This window comes from Dipodomys merriami, unplaced genomic scaffold, assembly GCF_024711535.1.
Source record: "Dipodomys merriami isolate MVZ:Mamm:240054 unplaced genomic scaffold, mDipMer1.0.p SCAF_4, whole genome shotgun sequence".
Classification (NCBI taxonomy): domain Eukaryota; kingdom Metazoa; phylum Chordata; class Mammalia; order Rodentia; family Heteromyidae; genus Dipodomys; species Dipodomys merriami.
In genome coordinates, this window is record NW_027205603.1 from 12836382 (window position 1) to 12862732 (window position 26351).

A 26351-nucleotide genomic window follows, 5' to 3' on the forward strand; every position below is an offset into this window, starting at 1 on the left:
GAAGGTTGAGATTAGAAGACTATAATACTGATAGCTTGTTTTGTTTCAGACTAAGTAATGAGATATAGCCCCTTTGGCCTTGAGCATGTGATCTCCCTGCCTCAACCATCTGAGTGCCAGGATTATAGGCATGCATCATTACACTAGGCTATTAATGGCCACACTGTGGACATTTAGGGAGGTGATGATGGTCTTGTTTTCAGGATTCAGGAAAATAATGGTTAGGAGGAAATTAACAGTCAATGTTCCTCCAGTGCATGACATTTAGTTGAAGGTTCTTAGTGTTGAAGGAGAGATACAGTGCAAGGATGATCACTGGTCTCAGGGCAGCTCCATATCGAAGCACCTAGAAACTGGAGAGTGAAGTATTCCTGTGCAGGTTTGAACTCTGGTGAAGTGGTGAGTCATCAGCAGTGATCAAGAGCAGGATTGAGATGAGATGGTAGGTCGGCAGGAAGGAGTTGAACACATCCCTCCTTGGGAAAGCTACTACACCAAATGGTTTCTACATCATTCTATCCTGAAGACAGTAGAGACCTTTTCACATTTTTCATCAAATATAGGCTGAGCTGAATGCTTGTGTCTCACACTTAAAATCCTAACAACTCAAGAGCTTGAGATCTGAGAATCAAGATTTGAAACCAGTCCTGGAGACTCTCATCTCTAATTAACCAGCAAAAAGCTAGAAGTGGAGACATGGACCAAGATATAAACCATCTGCTTTGAGCAAAAGAAAACGAAGTAGGTATAGGAGTGCCTGAATTAAAGCCCTAGTGCTAGCACACACATGCGCATGTGTATTCACACACACACACACACACACACACACACACACACATACACACACACACACACACAGGAGATTAGAAGTCATGCATAGCTCTACTTGTAAGAAAAAAAATTAGACATAGTTTGCCTTGCTTTGGAGTGTTTGGAAGGATTTATGACAATTAGGATGTACTTACAAAATGGAGTCTACTGAACTGCATAAACTTAGCATGTTAGTTGGAGATGATATCAACAAAATGTTGGAAGGAGAAGGTCCAAGCTCTCCCAAAGAAACATCAAAAATCTACTGTCACTGACTATTTAACAGTAATACAGTTACTGGTAAACAGAGAATTATGTGTAGAAACAGCACAAATATACAGTGGAAAAGAGTAAAACTCAACATGTTAGGGAATTTCACTGTTTTGATCCACCATGGCCCAAAGCTACTACCACAGTGTGGTACTGTTCTGTAGCTAGCAGCAGCAACCAGTTTTTTTTCTTTTTTCTTTTTTTTTGTTGGTCGTGGGGCTTGAACTCTGGGCCTGGGCGCTGTCCCTCAGCTCTTCAGCTCAAGGCGAGTGCTCTACTACTTGAGCCACAATACCACTTCTGGTTTTCTGAGTGATTTATTGGAGATAAGAGTCTCAGGAACTTTCCTGCCCGGGCTGGCTTTGAACTGGGATCCTCAGATCTCAGCCTCCTGAGTAGCTAGGCATGAGCCACCGGCGCCTAGCCAATTCATTTTTTCAATGCAGAATAGTTGTACTCAGGTACTCTGGTCTCACATTTGTTGTACCACTTGAACCATATCTCTCTCTGGGCTTTTTCTTAGTTATACGTAGAAAGAATCTCCTGGACTGTAATGCCCCAGGTTGTTTTGAACCTTGTTCCTCTGATATCAGTCTCCTGAGTAGCTAGGTTTATAAGACTGAACAATCATACTCAGGCATGACTAAAATGAATTCTAGTATTTTGTAGAGTTCATGGGGTAAGTAATTCACTCCAATGCTTAGCTTTGCAAACAAGGTTGGTTACTGACTCAAGGTCACTTTCTATAAATGAATTGACATAAATAGCAATATTGAACCAACTTGTAAAAGTGATAAAAAAAAAATGAACAGGCTTGTCCTAAATCTTCAGTGCAGTTGATCAGCTGTCCTTGTCTGACTTATTCATTGTATCCTCTCAGTGAGATACTGGCTGAATGAAATTTGAACATATAAAACCTCTTTAGAATTCATCACTATAGGCCATGAGGAACTTTTGATGATAACCTCCTTGTGTCATAAAGATGCTTATTTACTGCTGAAATATGTTATATCTACTGTTATCTGATGCTGTCACTTACTTGGTGATTTTAATTGAGTTTCAAGTTTTTCTTAAACACCAAGACTCTGCAGAGGCAAAAGAGATTATTACTGAAGACTGCTTGGATAATGTATTGCATTTGAGTTGTCATGTGAGTGGAGCAAAGGCTCCACTAAGTGTTCAAATGAAGTCTTGGGTACATTGTATCTAAGATGAAAGTTCTACATTGTAGAACACTAGAGGTAAAGTTTAATGATGGGACTAAATCCTAATACAGAAAACAGTAAGTTCTCTGCTGAAAATAGACAGTGTCAATGATCAGAATCATAACCCAGGTAAAGTTAGAAATATCAAAGTCCAAATTTAGGTTTCACAGGATGGAAGAAGCCAAGTTAATTAATGAGTGAGAATAACAAGACAGATTGGTATCAAATGAGGTTTGTGCTTCTGAAGAAACACAGTTCAAGACTGAAGGGTTTTTAAAAAATTTGTCTTATATTTTATTTTGTAATAAATTTCCAATTTAAACCTTGAATCCCCACATCTTACCCAGTGATAAAAATCAGCTATCTTCCAGGCACCTTTTCTGAGATCTGAGGATTGTAGTTGGAAGCCAGCTAGGGCAGAAAAGTCCCCATGAGACTCTTATCTCCAATTAACCACTGAAAAACCAGAAGTGGCAATGTGGCTCAAGTGGTAGAGTGCTAGCCTTGAGCACAAAGAGGCTCAGGGACAGTGACCAGGTCCCGAGTTCAAGCCCCACAACCTACAAAATAAAATCAGATAGCTATGTACTCATTTCTGCCTTGTTTCATTTTTTAAAATTGTACTGCACTCAAACAAAACTGTGGTCAGATTCAGGCTCTTCCATTTAATAGGGAGATTAAGAGTCCCAAACTCTTAGCATTCATTTGAACAACACAAGGTAATTGTTGAGAATTTGCCCTTAGTGTTAATTAATATTTGGTAAATATGGTAAGTATCTTGTGCTGTCTTGACATTAAGAAATTCTTATTAATTGCTACTTAGTGATCAAGACAAGTTTTGAATGTTTGGATTCTACCAGAAATTTCCATTCAGTTCCACTGGTCAAGGACAGAGATTTGTCCTTTTCCAAATGAATATTTTCCAGTTTATAAAACCTAAAACTTTTAATAGCATTTATTTTTGGATGTCTAAAAGCAGATAGACAACTTTGTAATCAAGCATCCAAAATCTAAATTTAGGAAAATGTCTATTTACCATCGCAATCTTGCCCTTTTTGTCAACATATATTGTAGTATTTTGACTCTTTTTACTGCATAAACAGCCCTTATTTGTATTTTAAATTATTTCTTAATATAAAAATCACATCATTCTTTTCTGGAATTGTTTACTTAGCACTTTTAGTTGGTTCTCTTCATAAATGATGTGGACAGTTCTAATCAGTTTTAAACATACATTTGCTGTTATCCAAACGAGGTGTCAGTGCTTTATATCTATGAGTTCTTTACACATACAGTCAACCACCTCGGGATTAAAAACATTTTAAAGTAAGTAGCACTGTGGCTCAAAGTGGTAGAACACTAGCTTTGAGCTGAAGAGCTGAGGGACAGCTCCCAGGCCAGAGTTCAAGCCTCATGACCAACAAAGACAAAAAGAGGCACAAAAATATTTTAAAGCCAGGTGCTGGTGGCTCCCTGAAATCCTACCTACCCAGGAGGCTGAGATCTGAGGATCTTGGTTCAAAGCCAGCCTGGGCAGGAAAGTTTGTGAGAGTCTTATCTCCAATAAACCACTCAGAAAACCAGAAGTGGCACTGTGGCTCAAGTGGTAGAGCACTCGCCTTGAGCTGAAGAGCTGAAGGACAGCGCCCAGGCCGAGTTCAAGCCCATGACTGACATATATATTTATATGTATATAGGTGTGTATGTATATATATGTATATGTGTGTATGTATATATGCATGTAGTAGCAATCATCCATATGTTTAATTTTGTATGTGGATGTTTAACCTTTCTTGGATGGTGGGTAGAAACTCCCATGTCACTCCTGGTTTGTCCCCAAACAACTGAAGACTTTAGATAATTCCAAGCTAGAGGCTGAAACTATGGGAGTGAACACAAATTTTGCAGGTTAACTCATAAAGTAAATTGGTAATCCTAAAGCCATCTAGCGCCTTCATGTGTCCACAGTTTGCTTTTCTGACTGTGCCTCATGACCAACTCTGGCACATCCCTGTGTGGCTGTACATGGTGGTGTGTCTTCTTCAAAGGGGAGAGGGTGGACAAATGGAGAGAGGAAGGGTGGGAGAATACAATCATAATATTCCATGTGTGTATGTGAAATGGGCCCAGGTGACAGGTGTGGCTGGGTGAGGTGGGGAGAGATGGGGAGGATGCCAGGAGATGTGACTTTGATCTTAAAGTGGCAGAGTACAATTACTTAAAGATAAGAAAAATAAGTTTTGCAAACCTTTTCTTCATTCTCACTGGAGTCCTTCCCTGGACTGTTGTGGGCAGTCAGATTTGGTTTGTCTTGGCTGCTCATGAACATGGTAATCTCGGGTTGTGATTTAGGCATTTGGGTTCAGAGATGGTCAGGGTCCTGGCTCCAGCTTGGCCCCCAGGAGCCTGGCTGTGGGCTGCCCACCTGGTTCCCCAGGCCTGCAAACCCCTGGTGTGCATGCTAGGCCCCCCGGGGCCAATGGGAGGGAGCAGGGTCAGGTCTGCAGCTGGGACTGGGAGGTTAGATTCTGGTCTTAGAGATGGACATGCAGGGGGCTGCTCCTGCCACCTGGCAGCTCCCTGGGCTGGGCCACTGGCCCCACTGGACTCTGGGTTGCAGGCTAGTAGCTAGGCTGCTGCAACTCTCTTGGGCTGCTCCAGTGGCCAAGCAGCTCCCAGAGCTGGGCCACTCCCCCAGCTCAACTGCCTGGCTGTGCTGAAGCTAGGCCTCTCCTGCCTGGGGCTGCCACCACTGTCTCAGTCTCTCTCCATGCTGTCTGGTCGGGGTTGCGGGGATTTTCCAAAGCAGCACCCTGCCAGTGAGTCTCTAAGCTGCTGGCTGCCAGGACAGGGCAGGAGACAGGGAGGGAGAAGGGGGCGGGGGGAAAGGAAGGGAGAAGGGGAAGGGAGTGGGAGGAGCTTCTCGCCATTCTCCTTCTCACAAGGAAGTTGTGATCCCTGTGCAGTTCCTGTGACTCTTACATATCTGCTGTGGTCGGAGAGGGCCTTAGGACCCAGATTTCGGGCTGGGTTACAGCCAGAGCAGCTGCTCCCCTTGATTGGCCTCCATCTCACCCTCTCTGCATGAAGAGTCACAGTTACCTAAGTGAGGTAAGGAGTCCAGTTCTTGCTTGGCTGTTTCCCCCATTTCCTCCCCCTCCCCTCCCTCCAAGTTGGGAAGTTCCTTTCCAGCTTAGTGACCCCTGAGCACTACTGCTGCATGGGCTCACCCTTGGTGCCCCCATTTCTATGATGCCCCTTCCCCAAGGTAGATAAACACACACACACATACGGAAAACGGAGGTGGGGGGTAGCAGAAGGGAGGGAAAGGATTGGTGTTCCATGAATTGGTTTCTTCCTTTTTTACCCTCCCCAATATGAATAGCTTTACCTGCTTCCTGATGATATGAATACAACATGATCATGATTGAAAACTCAGTATGAGAAAAGAATAGTGAAGAATGTTATAATGCCCCCCACCCCCATAAAGAAACCTTTAACTTCTCTGGATTTACTTCTGCTTTTGCCATCAGACCCAGGGCAATGTGATGACAGCACTGGCAACAACAACAGATGATTCCTTTGAGGGAGAATAAAGGAGGAGGAAAGGGGAAAGGCTGACTAGCAGAGAGCAGAGGCCCAAAAGTCCCTGGTACTTCAGTGAGCTGTGAGGACATGAGATGAGAAAGCTCTGTAGTTGTCAACAGTGTAAACTCAGGACATGAGCAAGTGTGAGCATTCCACACAGGGTGTACTCTTCAGCCTCATGTTGTAGGCCGCCCTTCTGGGTTTAGGCCAGGCCTCTCTGCACAGGACATGTTTACCATGAGCAGATGATATATTGACATTTCCAACACTGCTTTCCAGTTTAGGGGACAAGATAGGCCTTAGGTAGAATATGAGGACACATAAATATTTACTGTGTTTCAATCTTATCAGCAAAACCCAAACAAACCCAGGAGAGTGTGGTTTTCATGTACAGAAGTGCTGTTGAGAAAAGCCTTGGAACTATTGCTCCATCCACTTAACTCTTTGCAGAAGTAATATAATATAGTTCAGTCTTGCATTAGTTTTCTCTGTCTTACTTCCCTGAGGAATCCAGCAATGCTCCATCCCAACATATTACAACCCATTGCCATAGTTATGTACTAGAAGGGGAGGAGGAAAGAAGGTGGGAATGTTCTTCAGTGAAATTACACTTCTAGAAGTTAAGGGCGAAAATTCACCAACAAAAATTGTCTCACCATTTTTTTGTGGGTACTCATTTATTTGAAGATGTCTATATCTTAGTTCTAAAAAATGACTGCTGGAAGTGGCGCTGTGGCTCAAGTGGTAGAGCGTTAGCCTTGAGCTGAAGAGATGAGGGGCAGTGTCCAGGCCAGAGTTCAAGCCCCATGAACAACAAAATAAAAGTAAAAAATGACTTCTTACTTGCATATATAATAAGATTGTCCATGATATCTTGAAGATTCATTGTCTAGATAAATCCTGAATTTCCATATCAGATTCAGGCCAGTTCCTGAAAGAATATGATATGCCCAGGTTTTCAAATTTTAGGAAGTGTTGTGTTTTAGCATTGAAGTCCTCAGAGATGTGTACTTTTCTCTACTATTTACAACTATGCTTACTTCAGTATTGTTCCATTTATATGGAGTGATTTCTATAATCTTATGTTGTTGTCTTGATACCTATTTAAATACACATTTTCCTTCCTAATACCAGAAGCAGGACTCAGCCATCTAGAAACTGATGTCAGATTAGTAGCCCTTCCCAGTTGCTTGTGATCAGCCAAATATTTGTCATAAGCAACTGATGATCCCTGGGGACTGTGTCTTTATAGGACAGCTGAAGGCAGCCTGCTTGCCCAGGCCCATGTATTCCCACACAGGGAAGACCCACTGTGAAGGGATTGTAGTGATTCCTTCAACTCTTGCTTATTGCGTCATCTCTTGGAACTTTGCTTTATTGATTTCAACCCAATTAAAACCTGTTTGCATAACATCCTGAACTGCAGTAAATATGCTGGGTTTGAACCTCCCTCTGCCCTCTCCTCTCTAATATGCTGGGCTTGAGGCCCCTCCCCCGCCCATTTTTCTCTCTCTCATTTCTAATGCCTGATTTATTGGCATACCCTGCACTTCCCAGAAGCTTTCCCTGGACTGTTAGTCAACCTAGTCAGCCTTTACTATGCTTGTGGTCATTCAGCTCTGTTCTTCCATGAGAGACTGTTCTGCATCTTAGACAATATTTAATTGAAAATTTGGTATTTACAGATAAATATTTAATATCTGTTTTAAAATATAAACATTAAGCTCCCTCATCTGGTTCATAAAGGCTTTCCAAATCTACTGTTTTGGTTTTTAATTATGTTAATAGTAAATTTTGCCAAATCATAGTTTTACTTTTTATGCATTAAAGTATTTCTAGCTCTTCTTACATAGAAATTGATATTTTGGTCAGTTGACAAGGCTGTTTCATACCCAAGGCTGGGCTTTAGGATGTATTCAGATTATTTTAAATGCCTTTATTTCTTCTTTATTATATTTTATATCATTTATATTCTGGACTTCCTTTTATATACAGTATACAAGGGAATTTTCAATCTTTTTTTCCTTGAGGTGAATAGCCATTATTTGTTCTGATTGTGTTTCATTAATAGTCTAAGTTGTGCCACCTCTTAAATTCTCATATAAATAAAAGGTAGTGCTGAAGTCTGTATTCTATGCCACTGATAATTTTGTGTAATATTTTGCAAATACTAACTTTAAAAAAATACACTGTTTATTTCTTTTTGAGTTCAGAGATCCTATAAAACATATTACCCTCACATTTTCTCAAAAATTTTGCATGTATTTCCATGGATCTTGATGTTAGATGATTAAGAGTTTGAGGCCAGCCTGGGTAACTAATTCACCAAGAACAAAGAACAACTGGAAACATATATGCACATAATAGCAGAACTCTTAAATATATGAACCTGAAACTGACAGTATTAAAGAGAGAAATAAACAATTCAATAATAAAATATGGAAATTTTAATATCCAGAATTAAACAATGAATTCAACAGCTCATTGGAGTATAAGCAAGATTATAAAAGCCTTGAACAGCAGTATCAAATAATTGGTCTCAACAGACAGTTATAGAATATTACTCAACTGAAGTTGGAACCCAGGACCTGGGCAGTCTCCCTGAGCTTTTACACTTAAGGCTTAGTGCTCTGCCACTTTGAGCCACAGCTCTACTTCCGGTATAGTGTTAATGTAGATGCTGTTGTGTCTTTTTCTTCTAAATATTGTCATTACAAAGATTTTTATGTTTGTCAAGAACATTGCTATGTTTTCTGATCATTAAAGTGGGTTTCCAATGATTTAGTAACCACATCAGCCTTCATTTGAATAGCTATTTAATGGCAAAGTATTTTAAGTGACTACTCCTTTATGCCCATGGTTAAATCACAAGTATTGTTTTAGGTGATTTAGAAGGTAAATTTAATACCTCCTATGCCATTGAATTGAAAGATGTAGAACTACACGTTCAAGTATACTCAAAAAAACATAAATATGCTTAACTTTAAAGAAGCCATCAAAATTTAACATTACAGTGGCAAAAAGTTCATCAAGATTAATTTTAATTATATAAGACCATAACAAAATTGATTCCAGTCCCATTTCACATGTGCTTGTTCTTTGTCTATTGATTATTTTTGAATAGGATTCCCTAAGTAGAGCAGGTTGGATTTAAATACACAATGTATCTGCCTCAACTTTCCAAATATTGGGATTACAAGCATGAACTACCATATAAGAATATCGAGAATATTACTTTAACCTCATTGCCTCTTCCAACAATGGATCACTTTTGATTATTTATTTGACAAGCAGGGGTTATGCATTACTGACTTCCCTGCAAGAGAAGAAACAGATTGTGCTTAGCCAGAAGACAGACCAACAATGAACTCCAAACACTCTTATGTGACACTAAATGATGGTCGCTTGATCCCTGCTCTGGGCTTTGGCACCTACACACCTGAAGAGGTAAGTTATCATTTGATGCATGGTAAAGGAAAATAACCTAGGATGAGAGGAAGTTTATCTATGCTGTCAACACATCCATTTCTTGTCTGAGTATTTTGACTTACTTGGTTCTCAGGTTTGTTTTTTTATTTCCAGGATAGAGCTAAGCCATGTAAACTCCATCAGAGTTGGACTAGTTAATCACAGACCAATTACATTGCATGTCATATTTTCCTGTATTTTTGATGTGGTTCCCAGAAGATCACTGTCTCTCAAATACAACAATACTGCCTGCCAGGTCACTTGCTTGGATGTTGATTGCATTTGGAGTCATTTCTCAGTTTATTTCTATAGTTCATGAAGAGTTCTAGAAGGCAAGATACAGAGAAATCAGAAAGTTGATGGGGGTAGAAAACAGAATAAAAGATAGAAAGGAACTTTTCATTGGGTTTGGGGTAGCCTTTAACATCTGATAGTAAATATTGGATCTGGGATGAATAGAAATTCAATGTTCTATTTTCACACAGGGTGTGAGAGCACTAGCATTTAATTATCTTGTCAATAAAAGAAAGGGGGGAGGTAGGTAGAGCAAAATTGTTTAGGAGGAAGAATTACATATACCATAGTTTTTTAAGAAAAAGAAAGCATATAGTCTTAAAAGAGTCAGGAAGTGGGCATCATGACTCAAAGATCAAGTGTGCAGAATTTGTCAGAGCATTAAGAAGTCATAATCATCAATTAATTAGAATGCAAAGGGCAGGATGGAAGGGGTTCACACTGCAATATCCCTTTCAAAAGGAGATTGGCAAGGCTTTAAGCACTGAAGTCTCTGGCTGCCCTTTGTGAAAACATTTGGTGGGAGTGGTAATGGCAGGAATGGTAAAAGATGGACTTACTTATACGCTAAACATGATAAAAAGAGGCTTCCATCCTTTTTGAGACTTGAAGTGGAAAGGACTACAATTCCTTTCTTTGCTTTGGAAGATTGAAACAGCAAAGAAAAAGAATATGTATCAAGGTTGGTAGGCTCTGCATTATATTATGTTCTTCCCGAGTAAGAAAGAGTAACAGGAAAAATTTAGTCCTTATATTGTACAAGCATGCTCTATAAAGTCCTGTTCATAAAAGTTAAAACAACAAATTCTTTCCCTGATCATGACTTGTAATGACTCAATGTAATGACAGTCACATAGATGCCATTTCTTCTCTAAATATGGTTCCTAGAGCATATGGTATGCATTCTTTCTCTCTTTACCCTTCTTGGTCACCCTAATTATACATTTTCTGATGAATACTGAAATGGAGGCCTGTGTGATGCCTTCTGCCTGAAGTTCCTGTGTGTAGAGAGCCCTGGGAGGCCTTGTGGCTCTGCCCTTTGGAAATATCTTTGGATATAAATCTCTTCCACTTCATTGGTGCTGCTTAGTTGTTTCTAAAGCTGAGCCCCCTGCTCTGGAAAAGAAGGCTGTACATTGTCATCACTTTCTGAAATAAACACAAGGTTGTTTCCCTAAAGATGCTTCCTAGCAATGTCTTTGTCATTTGCATGTTTTTGTTCTCTCTCACTTTTTTTTTCTTTTGTCGGTCGTGGCTTTTGAACTAGGGCACTGTCCCTCAGCTCTTCAGCTCAAGGCAAGTGCTCTACCACTTGCATCAGAGCACCACTTCCAATTTTCTGGTGGTTTATTGGAGATAAGAGTCTCATGGACTTTCCTGCCTGGGCTGGCTTTGAACCGTGATCCTCAGATCTCAGCCTCCTGAGTAGCTAGAATTACAGGCATGAGCCACGGTGCCTGGCTTTCTCTCTCACTTTTTATAAATAATCCACGTTGATTTGGCCATAATTTTATAGACACGGATCAAGAGACCATGGCAGTCATTTTCTCTCAGATTCCAAACTGATCACCATTGTTTTGAGAAGATTGAAAATCATATAGAAGATTTAATAATCATACACTTTTATCTTTCCAAAAGAATAAATTTTAAGCTATCATACATGTGTATTTATAATACATATTGTGTGATGACATTACATCATTGACTAATATAGTCATTATTTTTAACTATTATGTTAAATCACTTGGCTTTTATAATAATCCATTAATAATTTACCAGTTCCAATCTGAATCCCAATAATTATTCTAATACATCAAATTTTAGCCACCTATTCCAAAATGTAATAAATTTAATATATTTTCAATTCCGTTCACTTATGCATAATGTTCAGTAAGGCTGTGTACTACAGAAATCAGTTCATAGGCAAAGTGCATCTTGGTCAATGTTTCTCCACCCACTGCATCTTGCATAGGATGTGGCCACATTTGTATTTGGACATGTGACCCTGGGCAATCAGGTTTCCCCTCAGCCATCTCTTCTAAGGTGATAAAGTAGAAATTAAAGGAATGTATGAAAAACATGCATTTTAGTTCTACCTCGATTGAGCAAAAATTAGAAGAAATCCAAAAGTTCCTTCTACCTCGATTGAGCAAAAATTAGAAGAAATCCAAAAGTTCCTTCTAGCAAAGCAAAGGATGCAATCCATGTATGTGAGAAATGGTGGCTCTGTCCAGTAGTCAACTTGGAGGTAAAGGAAGGGATGTGGACTGATACAGCTTTATAGGCCTAAGGGCTCATTAAGAGTGGCCCACGTGACTGAAGAAGGGAAAAATACATCCCTTATAAGTAGGTCTAGATGGAGGTAGTAATATATGTAATTAATTTTATTGAAATTTTATTGAAGTTTATGTATGAATGGAAATGACATGATGAAATCCTTTACTATGTACAATTAAATATGTGCCAATAAAATAACAAAAATTAACTTCCATAAAAATATAGTGATTCCAACTCTCTTCTTATATGTGAAACATTTCTCCCTTTATATTAGTTCATTTCTAGACCAGTAGTACCATTGATTAATCATTACACAGGAAGTGACACTAACTAACCATTAGGCAGGAGCTAGGATGTAAGTTATTCAGTGTCCTGTGCAGGAAGCAGAAGGAACAACATGAGCTTAGTCAGACAACTGACCAGCCATGAGTTGTAAAGAGCACTGTGTGAAACGAAAACATGATCATTCATCCCCACATTGGGCCTTGGAACCTACACGCCTGAAGAAGTACGTTATCCTATGGGGAAATGTTGGAAAGAATTCTAGAATGATTGGGAGTTGAACTGGGCTATCAAGACTTTGTTACTTCTTGTATGAGTGCTGGGGATTCACTTGGTTCTCAGATCTTCCAGCTATGCTCACACCTACTTGTATATCTAGATTATTTGAGAATATATTTTTCCATCAGCATTTAATCTGTAAAAAAAAAGGAAGCCTGGATGCATAAAAATGTGGTTGATCACCCATTGCTCTCTAGCCAAGTTTGAATGATCAGTCTAGCTCTGGTTGGTATCTACGGACTTTGATGTCTTAGCAGCTATTTAAAGATAACGATGATGAGTGTTCCTAAATGGCTTGTATACAAAAGAGGAGTACAGTTTTGCACTGTCTTCTTTTGAGAGATGGATTTGGCAGGTCCTATCAGAGGACTCCATGTAATATGAAAATCTTGGAAAGTTCTCTAACAGATTTCATTATAGACAGATTTCCCATTTTTGTGAAGGGAGAAAGAATCACAGAAGCTTGTACCAGATTTCTTCTATAATTTTCCTTCCATTCTTACCCTTTGACCTTTACTTAGTGACCTCTTTATATTAATTGGATTATGGAAATAATAGGATTATTTCAATATGCTTAATTCTGCATGAGGTTCCAGATAATATATGAAGAGGAATTGTTTCTGGGGTCTACTATATAATATATAATACATATTATATATAATTAATGAAGATTTCATGGGTTTGTAAGGGACTTAGAATGTAAAATTCTTCTTTAGCACAAAGACCCAGAAAATGTGAGTTGATTTTGTGGTCCATGTTCAAAATAAATAAAGATGTAAATAGGGGTGGGAAGATGGTTCAGTGGTACAGTGTTTGCCTTGCATGCATGAGGCTCTGGGTTCCATTCCTCAGCATCACATAAGCAGAAAAAAGCCAGAAGTGGTGCTGTGGCTCAAGTGGTAGAGCACTTGCCTTGAGTTGAAGAGGTGAGATACAGCACCCAGGCCCAGAATTCAGGCCCCATGACTGGCAAAAAAAAAAAAAAAAAAAGATGTAAATAAGTGTCAGTTCTTTTGAATGTAAGTAATTGGATCTGTAGCCTCCAAAACAACATTTGGGGTGTCATTTAGTATCTCAGAAAATGGGAATTCAACGATCAGGTAATGAGGCTTTTGTCAAATATGCCATCTTACAATGATTTGTAGTCCAAATCTCTTTGGTCTTGTCAACTATCCTCTTGGCTTACTCTGGTATCTAGTGATAACTTCTTTCTCCAAATACTACTTCTGGTTGCATCCCTAGGTTCCCAAGAGTAAGGCCTTGGAGGCTACCAAGTTAGCTATAGATGCTGGCTTCCGCCATATTGACACTGCTTACGCATACCAAGTGGAAGAGGAGGTAGGGCAGGCCGTTCGAAACAAGATTGAAGAGGGCACTGTGAAGAGAGAAGATATATTCCTCACCTCAAAGGTATTGTGTCTACAGTGTGTAAGTGTGCAAATGAATGATGTGATATAAACAAGAGAAAATTATGTATGAAATTGAAATATCAGTTGGCAAAATGTGCTTATTGGTGCGCCTTTTATTCTCACTTATTTCCCATAGAGGATATATGACCTAAGTTACCTGTAATCCTAGCCACTCAGGAGGCTGAGAGCTGAGGATCATGGTTCAAAGCCAGCCTGGGCAGGAAAGACGGGGAAGAACCAGAAGTGGAGCTGTGCAAAGAAGCTTGAGCAAAGGAGCTCAGAGACAGTGCTCAGGTCCTACATTCAAACCCAGGACTGATCCACTCACACATACACACACAAAGCAGTTTATAAAGATAATGACTACTTAGTGATTGTATACACATTCATAACATTAAAATGCCTTTATGTTTATGTCCTTAACTCAAAGCACCATTATTTAGAATGGGCTCAGAGGTGATATAGACTATGCCAAAATTATGACTTCCCTTCTCCCCTTGCTTATTTCCTATATTTTCTCCACATTTAGAAGATCAGTTTTTAACACCCATAAAAATCAGAGATTTGATATTTTCTGGATAGTAAATGATTTTCAGTTAAAATGTACTGATTTGTGTAACATGTTGAAATGTTCAAAATGTGTCCCTCCAGCCATGTAAATATAAAGAAGCTAGTTGTTCATATATTCATGAATGAAAGACGTAGAGCAATAATAAATTTAGTAATTCAGAAATTTGAAGTCATTATTACTTGATTAAAAATTATCCTTTTTAAAATGTATTTCCAATTTCTATAAATTGATGAACAATAACCCAATACGATGGGACGCACTTTGACAGGGCAAATAGAAGGAAATCGAAATATGAAGGGTGTGTTTTCCAACATCAGTTTCTTTCCAGTACAGACATGTCAATCTTATAAGATATAAATGTCCATCTTTGGATAATTTATTAATCAAGAACAATTTCTATTCTTCAATTTCTGTAGCTTTGGTGTACTTTCTTTCGTCCAGATCTGGTCCAACCTAGCTTGGAAAGATCACTGGCAAACCTCAAACTGGACTATGTTGACCTCTATCTCATTCATTATCCAGTGCCTATGAAGGTAGGCAATGTATGATAAAGTTGGTGGGTATGAGCATAATTTCCACAAATGGTTGAGTTAAGCTTCTGTCAGGAACTGAAATAAAGTTTATTTGTATGTTTTTCCAACTATGCAAATAAATTAGACAAACATTAATGGATTAAGGGATAGAAACTTCAAGTGTGGCCTATATTTAGAGAATACAGATAACAGCTAGAAATGACTGGGCTTATACAACATTTTCCCTTATCATTACTAGAGGTTTCTTTATTGTTTCTCAGCTTTTTCTATTGGTGGTAAATGTGGCTTTGAAACAGTTTAAGTTTCATGGCCATTAGCGATCAGTAGTTTCTCCACAACTCCCATGATCAAGGGCCGACTTGCCTTGAGCCTTCTTTAGCCATCTTTAGTTCCAGTAGGTAAAGAATCTTCATAGTTAAGGCAGGTTCAAGATGGATATCCATTGTTGTTGATGGTCCTTTCCAGAGAATCTTGCACATTTTAGGTTAGAAGAAACTGTAGTAATAAGCAGAGTTACCTATGTGAAGTAGGATATTTCAGAAGGCCGGGTGGAAGGATTATTTAAAAATACTGTATACAGGGGCTGGGAAGGTGGCTCAGTGGTGGAGCGCTTGCCTTGCATGCCTGAAGCCCTGGGTTCGATTCCTCAGCATCACAGAAGCAAAAAGAAAAAAGCCGGAAGTGGCGCTGTGGGTTGAGTGGTAGAGCACTAGCCTTGAGCTGAAGAGCTGAGGGACAGTGCCCAGGCCAGAGTTCAGGCCTCAGGACTGGAACCCCCCCAAAATAATAATACTCTAAATATAATCAGCATTAGAGAATAGAGTAACTCATTCACCCAAATATTTCTAAGAACTTAGTACACAAGCCACTTGGTAGAGCTCAGTATAGGAAGTGAGTGAGGTTCTACTTGCTTTCTTGTATGTTCAGTGAATCATTCATTCTCTTTCATACATGGAGAAGTATTTCATGGGTAACCAATGTGTAATTAGTGAGGCAGATGTAATTACTTCTTTTTTAAAAATAAGTTTTTTATTTTGAAAATACTGTACAGAGGTGTTACAGTTACATGATCAAGGTAATGAGAAAATTTCTTATCCAACATTGTTGCCTGCTTCTTTTCTAGCAAGGGGATGACCTTTTTCCAACCGATGAACATGGGAAGTCAATATTGGACACAGTGGATTTCTGTGCCACGTGGGAGGTGAGTGAGTATTTGAAAGAAAGGCAACAGAGGAAGCTAGAAGAGGAGAGCTGGGTGGTATGTCTAGGTCAGAGAATGGGGTACATTACGTTGGCTGTGGACAATCATTAGGTTTATGAGGATGTTATGCTGGAGCAGTTGATGAATGCATTGATGGAAAACTATAGAGAAAAACGGAGAGAAGCAGAATTGAAGGCAATAGGAATAGACATCTTTGTCCTCTTATGTAGTAATGTCTTCAATTCTACAATAAGGACCCAGAGATTCCTTTTCTGGCCATTACATCTTTTGTTATTATCTTTATCAGTTTCTCCTCTGCAAATCAATTCTAATGAGTTTAATTGTCATTTCTAGCCAGTGAAGGTAGTGGAGTTCTGGTTTTGTTTTATTTTGATTTTTTTGGCAACACTGGGAAATCAAACACAGAGCCAAGGTAACGTCAGTTTCTCTACCACTGAGCACCACGTCTGGCTTTTTCTGTTTATGTGGTGTTGAGAATCAAACCCAGGTCCTCCTGCATGCAAGGCAAGCACTCTACCTCTGAGCCACCTTCCCAGTCCTGACTGTATTCTTTTGAACAGTTCCATCTCGCATTTTTGTTGATGCATGTCTTCACTTCCACTTGCTCTGCAGGCCATGGAAAAGTGTAAGGATGCAGGGTTGGCCAAATCCATCGGAGTGTCCAACTTCAATCACCGGCAGCTAGAGCAGATCCTGAACAAGCCAGGACTCAAGCACAAACCTGTCTGCAATCAGGTGAGCTGTCTTAGTCTCTTCTTTTCCTTTTATTTCATTTTCATTTTTCTTTATTAGTATAAGATTTTTTTAAATTTTTGACTTTTCAATTGATCTCATTTGACTGGAAGGAAAGATTCTATCACCAATGTCTTTGTCTCAGAGAATATAGAAGTCTCTCAATGGTGTCTCTGACTAGTAATTCTTTGTTTAAATGAGAGCACACATTAGTGTCTAGTGGATGCAGATTCTGGGCATATATCTAGAATGCAGCATTTGTTAAGTACAATTGAGTTTGGAAGAATGGTAAAATATTGGACTACAGTAATGAATTACAATTAATGGGATACGTCTGAGATTGTCAGAGAAGATTGGGCTGATAATAAAGATAGAGTGAACTCTTGATAGACATTGGTAAGGGCTTGCGTGAAGTTTCAATGCTTCTGTCTTCATCTTGGCTTACATGGCTATTGGTACACCTACGTTGAAAAGAAAGTGAAAACTGTGAAGGCTGTCCATGTTAGACTGCTCATGCCATCTGTTTAAAGTGACACTAAAGGTAGAAGAAATGCACTCTGAGTAACTTACAGCAGAACACAGAGCTGACTCAATGTCAGAAAATCATTTAGCGTCTGTTTGCTTTCTGACCTCAGATATTTCAAGAATATGTCTTCTTTGTCTGTTTCCATAGGTCATTTTCTTTTTGAATCTTTCTACACATAAGTGAGCATCTTTGATTTAAAAATAAAAATATCCCTTAAGTCTTTATATACTTATCGACCCATTATGAATTTCCAAAAATATTAGAATGTTAACGTAGGTATAATATTAGACTTCCCTAATGTTTGCCACTAAATATATCTAACATTTAGAATAACTGATAGCTTGATACAAAATATTCATGTTCTGGGGCTGGGAAGGTGGCTCAGTGGTAGAGCGCTTGCCTTGCATGCTCGAGGCCCTGGGTTCGATTCCTCAGCACCACATAAGCAAAAAGTAAAAAGCCGGAAGTGGCGCTGTGGCTCAAGTGGTAGAGCGCTAGCCTTGAGCTGAAGAGCTGAGGGACAGCGCCCAGGCCCAGAGTTCAGGCTCCACGACCGGACCCAAAAAAAAAAAAATATTCATGTTCTCAATCCTGTATCAAAATTAATATGCTGGTGAGTCTACAACCAAATCAGTAATATTTTGCTGAATCTCTTTGGAGCAAATAGTAGACATAATTCTTCCATATGGGCGGTCTTCTCGTATATATGTCCTAGAAATAAAGAGTTCCCTCACATAAACTTCCATTATTCTACCCCAAGATATTCATGGGAATTTCATCTCAACATCTAAATCCAGTATGTATTCAAATTTCCCACAGTTCTACTGAGAATTCTACTGAGCTGTTGTTTTGGTCCTCAGACTTGTTATTGTGAATCACTCACCAAATTCAAATTTCTTGCAAGTGTTTTAGAGGCATTTCCTTTTGGTTTGTTTCCTGATTAGAATTTCTTATATCTTTGAAATGATAAGAAATTACCTGGTTATAAAGAGGTAATTGTGTTTAGTATTGATAATGTGGTCCACAATACTGAGTTACTCAAGAAAATTACTTTAAAAAGCAAACTCTGGTAATAGAGATAAAAAATTGATTTTTATAACAAGAAATTCACTTCATCTTGGTCATTTTAACTCAGATTTAATGTTCCATGTGTTCTCATTGTTCAGCTTTGTTTAATTTTTTTAACATTTCTCCTTTATGTCAACACTGGGTTCAGACGTAATGTGATAGCATTGTGTCTTATTCGTGTGTAGGTAGAGTGCCATCCATATCTCAACCAGGGCAAGCTGCTGGATTTCTGCAAGTCAAAGGATATTGTTCTGGTGGCCTATGGTGCTCTAGGAACTCAAAGATACAAACGATGGTAATAAGTCCAGCAGGGAATTTGCTTAGAATGTTACTGTTGAAGAGGTATCTTCAGTCCCATAGGCTCTGCTTTCCTGTTATATGGGTTGTGGGGCTTGAACTCAGGGTCTGGGTGCTGTCACAGCTTCACTTCTGGTTTTCTGGTGCTTAATTGGAAATAACAGTCTCATGGGAGCTGGGGCTGGGAAGGTGGCTCAAATGCTAGAGCACTAGCCTTGAGCTGAAGAGCTGAGGGACAGTTCCTAGGTCCAGAGTTCAGTCCCCACGTCCAGATCCCCTCCCCAGTCTCTCAAAAAAAAGAGAAAAGAGTATCATGGGCTTTCCTGCCTGGATTGGCTTCCAACCAAGACCTTCAGATCTTAGCCTCCTGAGTAGCTAGGATTACAGGCCTGAGCCACCGACCCCAGCTTAGCCTCAGCTCTTTAAAGTATATTCTGAACTGGCTCAGGGGAAAATTTGTATTTAAATGTACTCCTTTTGCTAAGCTAGTACTTCTGGTCTAAAATGGGCACTCAAATGCATTCTGGAAGTCTCCTAACAAAACTGAGTACTCAGCCTCTGGAGTTCAGCACTTCTGTCTCTCCTTTCAGGGTGGACCAGAGCTCCCCTGTACTCTTGAATGATCCAGTTCTGAGTGCCTTGGCAAAAAAGTACAATAGAAGTACAGCTCTGATTGCTCTTCGCTACCAGGTGCAACGAGGGGTTGTGACCCTGGCTCAGAGTTTCAAAGAACAGGAGATGAAAGAGAATTTGCAGGTAATAAGGGTGCTGTTGCCATCAGGGCTCCTGTTCACTGTTTATTCCTCTTCACGTGAATCCTCTGAACACATTTCTGGATCTAATGGTTGTTTGTGGTATTTCTTAGGCCCATGAGATTCCCAGTGCTCTTGAAAATTTTTTCTTCTAATTTACCATAGAAAAGAGAATAGCCATAATGAATTAGGATTGGAAGAGCAATGAGAATTTTGTTTTAGAATTAATTCATCCATGCACAGCATATCCCTGTGCCGCTGACATCATTGTTTCTTAATTGAGGGCCGTGAAATTTTTTAATTTAAGTTTTATTATAAAGGTGATGTCCAAAGGGGTTACAGTTACATGTCAGGTAATGAGTACATTTCTTTTTGAACAGTGTTACTTCCTCCCTGATTTTGTCCCACTTTTCCCACTCCTGAACCCTCTGCCCCCAAATTGTATACTTCATTTCCAATATCGCATCAACAAATATATCTACTGAATTGGTTCATCCCACATTTTGTGATTCCTCTTTCCCTCCCCAAGTAAGATAAACTTATATACAAGACAAAGGATACAAAAATGAAAAACAGGGACGACTGGGAAGAAACAAAAGGAAAAGGGGGAAAGAAAAACATAACTGCACATAATGCTGTAAAAAATCTCTTGTTTCTACTTCTTGGAGCCCATTTGGATATGCATTATTTTATATGGTCGTATGCATGTAACTGTTGAGCCATCATGATCTTCTCATAAGAATATCCTCCTTTGTTTCACTGTGCAAATGTTTGGAGTGCTATTTAATTCATCATGCCCAAGTGTAATTATTTGTCTTCTAATATCCTTTGAATTTACTTGTAGATTTATATACATATTCTGGTTATTACAAATGAGAGAAATCCTGTAATCTGTGTTTCTTTGGTTCTGGCTTACTTCTCTTAATATATTTTTTCTAAAGTCTCTTCATTTCCTTACGAATGGGGCAATGTCATTCTTTCTGATGGAAGCATAGAATTCCATTGTGTAGGTATACGATATTTTGTTGATCATTTCATGCACTGAGGGGCATCTGAGTTGCTTCCATATCTAGCTATGGGTAAATAATACTCCAGTGAACATGGTTGTGCTTAAGGCTTTAGTGTGGTCAGGTTTGTTGTCATTTGGGTAAATTAAGTCCATGATTTTTATCTGCAAGTTATTATGGTTCTGTTTTGCATTTTCTTGTATATCAATACTTTAACTTCCTTACCTTAAGTTTCTTCACTGATTAGTTAAATTCTTTCCTGTTTTTCCATTGATCTAGGTTGATAGCCCTTTCCTTTCCCAGTAGATCACTTCTGTTATACTATTACTATACTAGTTATAAAACAAACCATCCATACTAGAGTGTTTATTTAGTTCACGATCCTATTGTTAAGCAGGTCACCAGTGTCTCGCACCTGTAATCCTAGCTACTCAGGAGGCTGAGATCTGAGGACCTGGGTTCAAAGCCAATCTGGGCAGGAAAGTCTGTAATACTCTTATCTCCAATTTGTCACCAGCAAAATGAGAGTAGTGCTGTAGCTCAAAGTGGTCAAGCACTAGCTTTGTGGGAAAAAGATCAGGGAGAGCACCAGGGACTGAGTTCAGCCCCTGGGGTGAACAAAAAGCAAAAATAAACGGTCATATCGTTTTGAATCTTGCCCTTAGTTCAGCCTAAGTTCAGTAAAGGTTTTTCTATCTAGGCTAAGTTTGCAGAAATGTCAAGAACTGTCACATATTTTCAGGAAAATCAAACTATTCTGTCTTGTGAAAGTGATTGGGCCGGTTTCTGGTCTCCTCAGCCCTCTATTAACTTCTTCCAACTAGTGCAGGGTTTGCACCTTCACTTAGTCATATACCAAGGCAATGTGTATCTACTTACATGCCTTCAAGGGCCAGGCTCAGAAATGATACATCAGGGCTGGGAAGGTGGCTCAGTGGTAGAGCGCTTGCCTTGCATGCATGAGGCCCTGGGTTCGATTCCTCAGCACCACATAAGCAAAAAAGAAAAAAAGCTGGAAATGGTGCTGTGGCTCAAGTGGTAGAGTGTTAGCCTTGAGCTGAAGAGCTGAGGGACAGCGCCCAGGCTCAGAGTTCAGGCACCACGACAGGACCCCCCCCAAAAAATGATACATTATTGGTTTTGCAAAATGCTAGTGAGTTACACAGTAGGCAGATTCAAGTGATGCAAGAGTAAAAACATCTCCTACTGGAAGAAGTTGGAAATTTATGCAACAAAGAGTATGAAAACTGGGAAGTATAATTATAGGAAGGCATTTTAATAATTTGCATTCATCTATTCTCAATAGGAGCTATTTTTTCAAGTCTTGATATATCAGAATATCTCCTCCTGTCTGTATGCTTGCTTTGGTGTGTTCTCTGTACAAAAGTTTCTTCTGGAATTGTAGCATCCATCCCTTTGCTATGTCTCTGGTTAGTGTCAGGTCTTTTGTACTTTGGAAACATACTAATATCCTACTTCATTGTGTTACTTACATTTCTCTAATTCAATTGTAGCATTTTTAAACAACTTGAAATAAAGATCTATGTATATATACATAATTTTAAAATGGTAATCAAATGTTCTCAGTGAGAGTAATGACATTTATGGCTTCTTTCCTACCTTTGAATGTTTCATTTTCTCTCCCTTATTGGCTTATCAGTGCTAGAACCTCAGTCCTGCTGTTCCATATGGAAAAATATTTCCTTTGTGTTCTTGAAGAGTGTCTTAGGTATCTTTGACAGATTATTCTGTTACACTTAGAATAACTTTGCTAAAGTCTTCCCAGAATAAGTCCATTTTGCTCTAATATCTAATTTTTAGAAAAAATTCTGAAATATTAATCTAATTTCATTACAGTGATTATTTTTCTGGTCTCTGCTTCTGTCCATGTCCTCTTTCTTTTGCTCAATCTCTCTCTCACATACATACATACATACATACATACATACATACATACATTCATAATACATTCGTATGTATACACACATACACCACATTATGTAGCAACTCCTAAAATTTGTTTTGTTCTTTAAGTGTTCCAAATTTATTCAGCTCCTTTATCCTTTTAAAGTGATATAATTAGCAATTGGACAATGCCTGATTTCAATTATGTTGAAAAGATTCTTCATTTAAATGTTCATTGATTAATATGGAAATCTAACTATCCATTAAAATATTTGAATTGTGTTGTTTCAAAACTTGCTGTTGATTCTACGGTAACTTCTATATCTGTGAAACTAAAATCTTTTTATAACATCAGTAGTGTTTCTGGGTCAGCTACTTTTCAGGCCTTCATTTGTATATGGTATCTTGTTTTTCAATATAATTATGCTTTCAAGAAATTTGTCCAATGTTTTAAATGCTGGCTATTAAATCTGATTTACTTGGATAGTCAATGTACCATATAAATATTTAAATTTTTTTCTGCTTATGTGATAGGTTTTTGGATTCCAGTTATCTTTAGAAGACATGAAAATGATAGATGGCCTGAATAGAAATTTCAGATATCTTCCTGCTGAGTTGTAAGTAACTTTATTATTTTATATTAAGCTTCAAGTTATTTTAGTATCAAATCTCATCCTTCCTTATTAGAAGTCAAATGTTGCAATTGCTTCACCAGTGGTTCCAGTGTGCGAGTTAATGGAACATTTGTTTTTGAGTTTCGGGAACTAGGAATATCTCAGTGCAGAAGATAATGAAATTATTGAGAAAACTGAAATGAAAGCAAGTGAATGCTGTTTCCCTCAGGAGGAAACTTTTAGTCATCAAAAATGTCTTCCCAGCTGGGTGCCAGTGGCTCACACCTGTAATCCTAGCTTCTCAGGAGGCTGAGCTCTGAGGATCATGGTTCAAAGCCAGCCTGGGGATGAAAAGTCCATGAGACTCTTATCTCCAATAAACCACTAGAAAACTGGAGTGGCACTGTGGATCAAATGGTAGAGTATTGCCTTGAGCTGAAGAGCTGAGGGACAGCACCCAGGCCCAGAGTTCAAGATCCACAACTGACAAAAAAAAATAAAAAGAAAAAAGAAAAGTCTTCCAAACTAGGCTCTGGTGGCTCAAGCTTGTAACCCTAGCTACTCAGAAGGCTGAGATCTGAGGATCATGGTTCAAAGCTAGCCCAGGCAGAAAAGTCCCCATGAGACTCTTATCCCAAATTAACCACTCAAAAACTGAAAGTGACCCTGTGGCGCACAGTGGTTAAGTGCTAACATTGAGAAAAAGAGCTCAGGAAAAGTGCCTAATCCCTGAATTCAAACCACATGACCAACAAAAAAATGTGTTCCTTCATGGTCTATGTGAAGACTGTGAAAATGGGCATATATCATAAATGACTTCAATCTCAGGGTATATATCTCTTTGATTGTGAATAATCTTAATTCATAATATTGGTAAATGTAATCCTATTTGACAGGGAAATAGCAAATCTACAATAGCATTACTCACTATCACTGTTAATATTTTTATTAATATAGAGAAAGATGAAGACTAGGTAGGGATATAATACCATGAGATAAAAAAATTCATTCTCTCTGTTAAATACAATAAAAAATTCATACTGTCTGTTAAATACGTCAATAGCTTAAAGTTTCTTTATCACTTTGTATTTTGTATTGGTAAATATAGAGCACTACCCATTCTATCTTACCATGACTCCTTCCATGTCTGAATCTAATACAATATGTTATACATTGGTAATGGATAGTAAATAATATAACAAAATAGTACATTTATTTACTTATATTCATAAGTTAATTAGTAAAATTAAAATTGCATTTATAGCCCTAAACAATAAGGTTTAAATTATTTTTGTGTTGGTTAGTATGTGAAGTTGTCTCTGTACTTAGCTTGATATAAGTGATTTCTTTTCCCTTTGAGAAACTGAAATAAAAAGGGCCATTTTCCTTTGGTCAATGGACACATACAACAAAGGGAGAAGTATGTATCCATGCTCATTCTCATGCTTCCCATGTGCTCTGTTCTGGAAAGGGAATATAGTTGGGAAATAGTTCTTATATTTAAAAACTGCTTGCTGCAAAATTACATTCATGAAAGTTAGAATGGCAAATTTTTAGCCTCTTCAGAAAATGTAAGGACTAGATTTTAACTGAATGGTAATTTTGTAGATATAACATATGAACTTCTATAAAAACGGATCCTAGAGCTTATGGTATGCATTCTTTGTCTTTGTAGCCTTCTTGGTCATCCTAATTATCCGTTTTCTGATGAATACTGAAATGGAAGTCTGTGTGACGTCTTCTGCCTGAAGCTCCTGTGTGTTTCCTGGGAGGCCTTGTGGCTCTGCCCTTGAGATATATCTGTTCCACTCCATTGCTGCTGCTCAGCGGTTACACTCAGCTAAAGCTGAGTCCTGTCCCCTCCTCTCATCCATTCAGTCACCCCTAGAAGAGAAGGATTTCCAATTTCATCACATGTTTAAATAAATTAAAGTTGTTTCCTTGAAGATCTGTCTTACCCCTGTCACTATGACTTGCATGTTGTGTTTCTTATCACCTCATTGTGACCCAAGACTGGCTAGAAGTCTGAAGGTTGAGATTAGAAGACTATAATACTGATAGCTTGTTTTGTTTCAGACTAAGTAATGAGATATAGCCCCTTTGGCCTTGAGCATGTGATCTCCCTGCCTCAACCATCTGAGTGCCAGGATTATAGGCATGCATCATTACACTAGGCTATTAATGGCCACACTGTGGACATTTAGGGAGGTGATGATGGTCTTGTTTTCAGGATTCAGGAAAATAATGGTTAGGAGGAAATTAACAGTCAATGTTCCTCCAGTGCATGACATTTAGTTGAAGGTTCTTAGTGTTGAAGGAGAGATACAGTGCAAGGATGATCACTGGTCTCAGGGCAGCTCCATATCGAAGCACCTAGAAACTGGAGAGTGAAGTATTCCTGTGCAGGTTTGAACTCTGGTGAAGTGGTGAGTCATCAGCAGTGATCAAGAGCAGGATTGAGATGAGATGGTAGGTTGGCAGGAAGGAGTTGAACACATCCCTCCTTGGGAAAGCTACTACACCAAATGGTTTCTACATCATTCTATCCTGAAGACAGTAGAGACCTTTTCACATTTTTCATCAAATATAGGCTGAGCTGAATGCTTGTGTCTCACACTTAAAATCCTAACAACTCAAGAGCTTGAGATCTGAGAATCAAGATTTGAAACCAGTCCTGGAGACTCTCATCTCTAATTAACCAGCAAAAAGCTAGAAGTGGAGACATGGACCAAGATATAAACCATCTGCTTTGAGCAAAAGAAAACGAAGTAGGTATAGGAGTGCCTGAATTAAAGCCCTAGTGCTAGCACACACATGCGCATGTGTATTCACACACACACACACACACACACACACACACACACACACACACACACACACACACACACACACAGGAGATTAGAAGTCATGCATAGCTCTACTTGTAAGAAAAAAAATTAGACATAGTTTGCCTTGCTTTGGAGTGTTTGGAAGGATTTATGACAATTAGGATGTACTTACAAAATGGAGTCTACTGAACTGCATAAACTTAGCATGTTAGTTGGAGATGATATCAACAAAATGTTGGAAGGAGAAGGTCCAAGCTCTCCCAAAGAAACATCAAAAATCTACTGTCACTGACTATTTAACAGTAATACAGTTACTGGTAAACAGAGAATTATGTGTAGAAACAGCACAAATATACAGTGGAAAAGAGTAAAACTCAACATGTTAGGGAATTTCACTGTTTTGATCCACCATGG

At 38.8% G+C, this 26351-nt stretch overlaps 2 protein-coding genes across 2 annotated transcripts in view; both read left to right on the forward strand.

The window, feature by feature from the left end:
* The first annotated feature begins 5087 nt into the window (after positions 1 to 5087).
* Positions 5088 to 25055, forward strand: LOC138805663 (aldo-keto reductase family 1 member C13-like). Its single transcript, XM_069990566.1, has 11 exons — positions 5088 to 5104; positions 5252 to 5396; positions 9168 to 9320; positions 13716 to 13883; positions 14870 to 14986; positions 16110 to 16187; positions 16821 to 16943; positions 18720 to 18829; positions 19422 to 19587; positions 23030 to 23112; positions 24785 to 25055. The coding sequence occupies exons 3-11, from the start codon at positions 9237 to 9239 to the stop codon at positions 24825 to 24827; spliced, it is 972 nt and encodes a 323-aa protein (XP_069846667.1). The 5' UTR covers positions 5088 to 5104; positions 5252 to 5396; positions 9168 to 9236; the 3' UTR covers positions 24828 to 25055.
* LOC138805664 (aldo-keto reductase family 1 member C3-like) overlaps positions 9235 to 26351 on the forward strand; it is a 36937-nt gene continuing 19820 nt past the window's right edge. The window contains exon 1 of the mRNA XM_069990570.1: positions 9235 to 9320. The gene's annotated coding sequence lies outside the window, so the exon portion shown is untranslated. The remainder of the gene's footprint in view (positions 9321 to 26351) is intronic.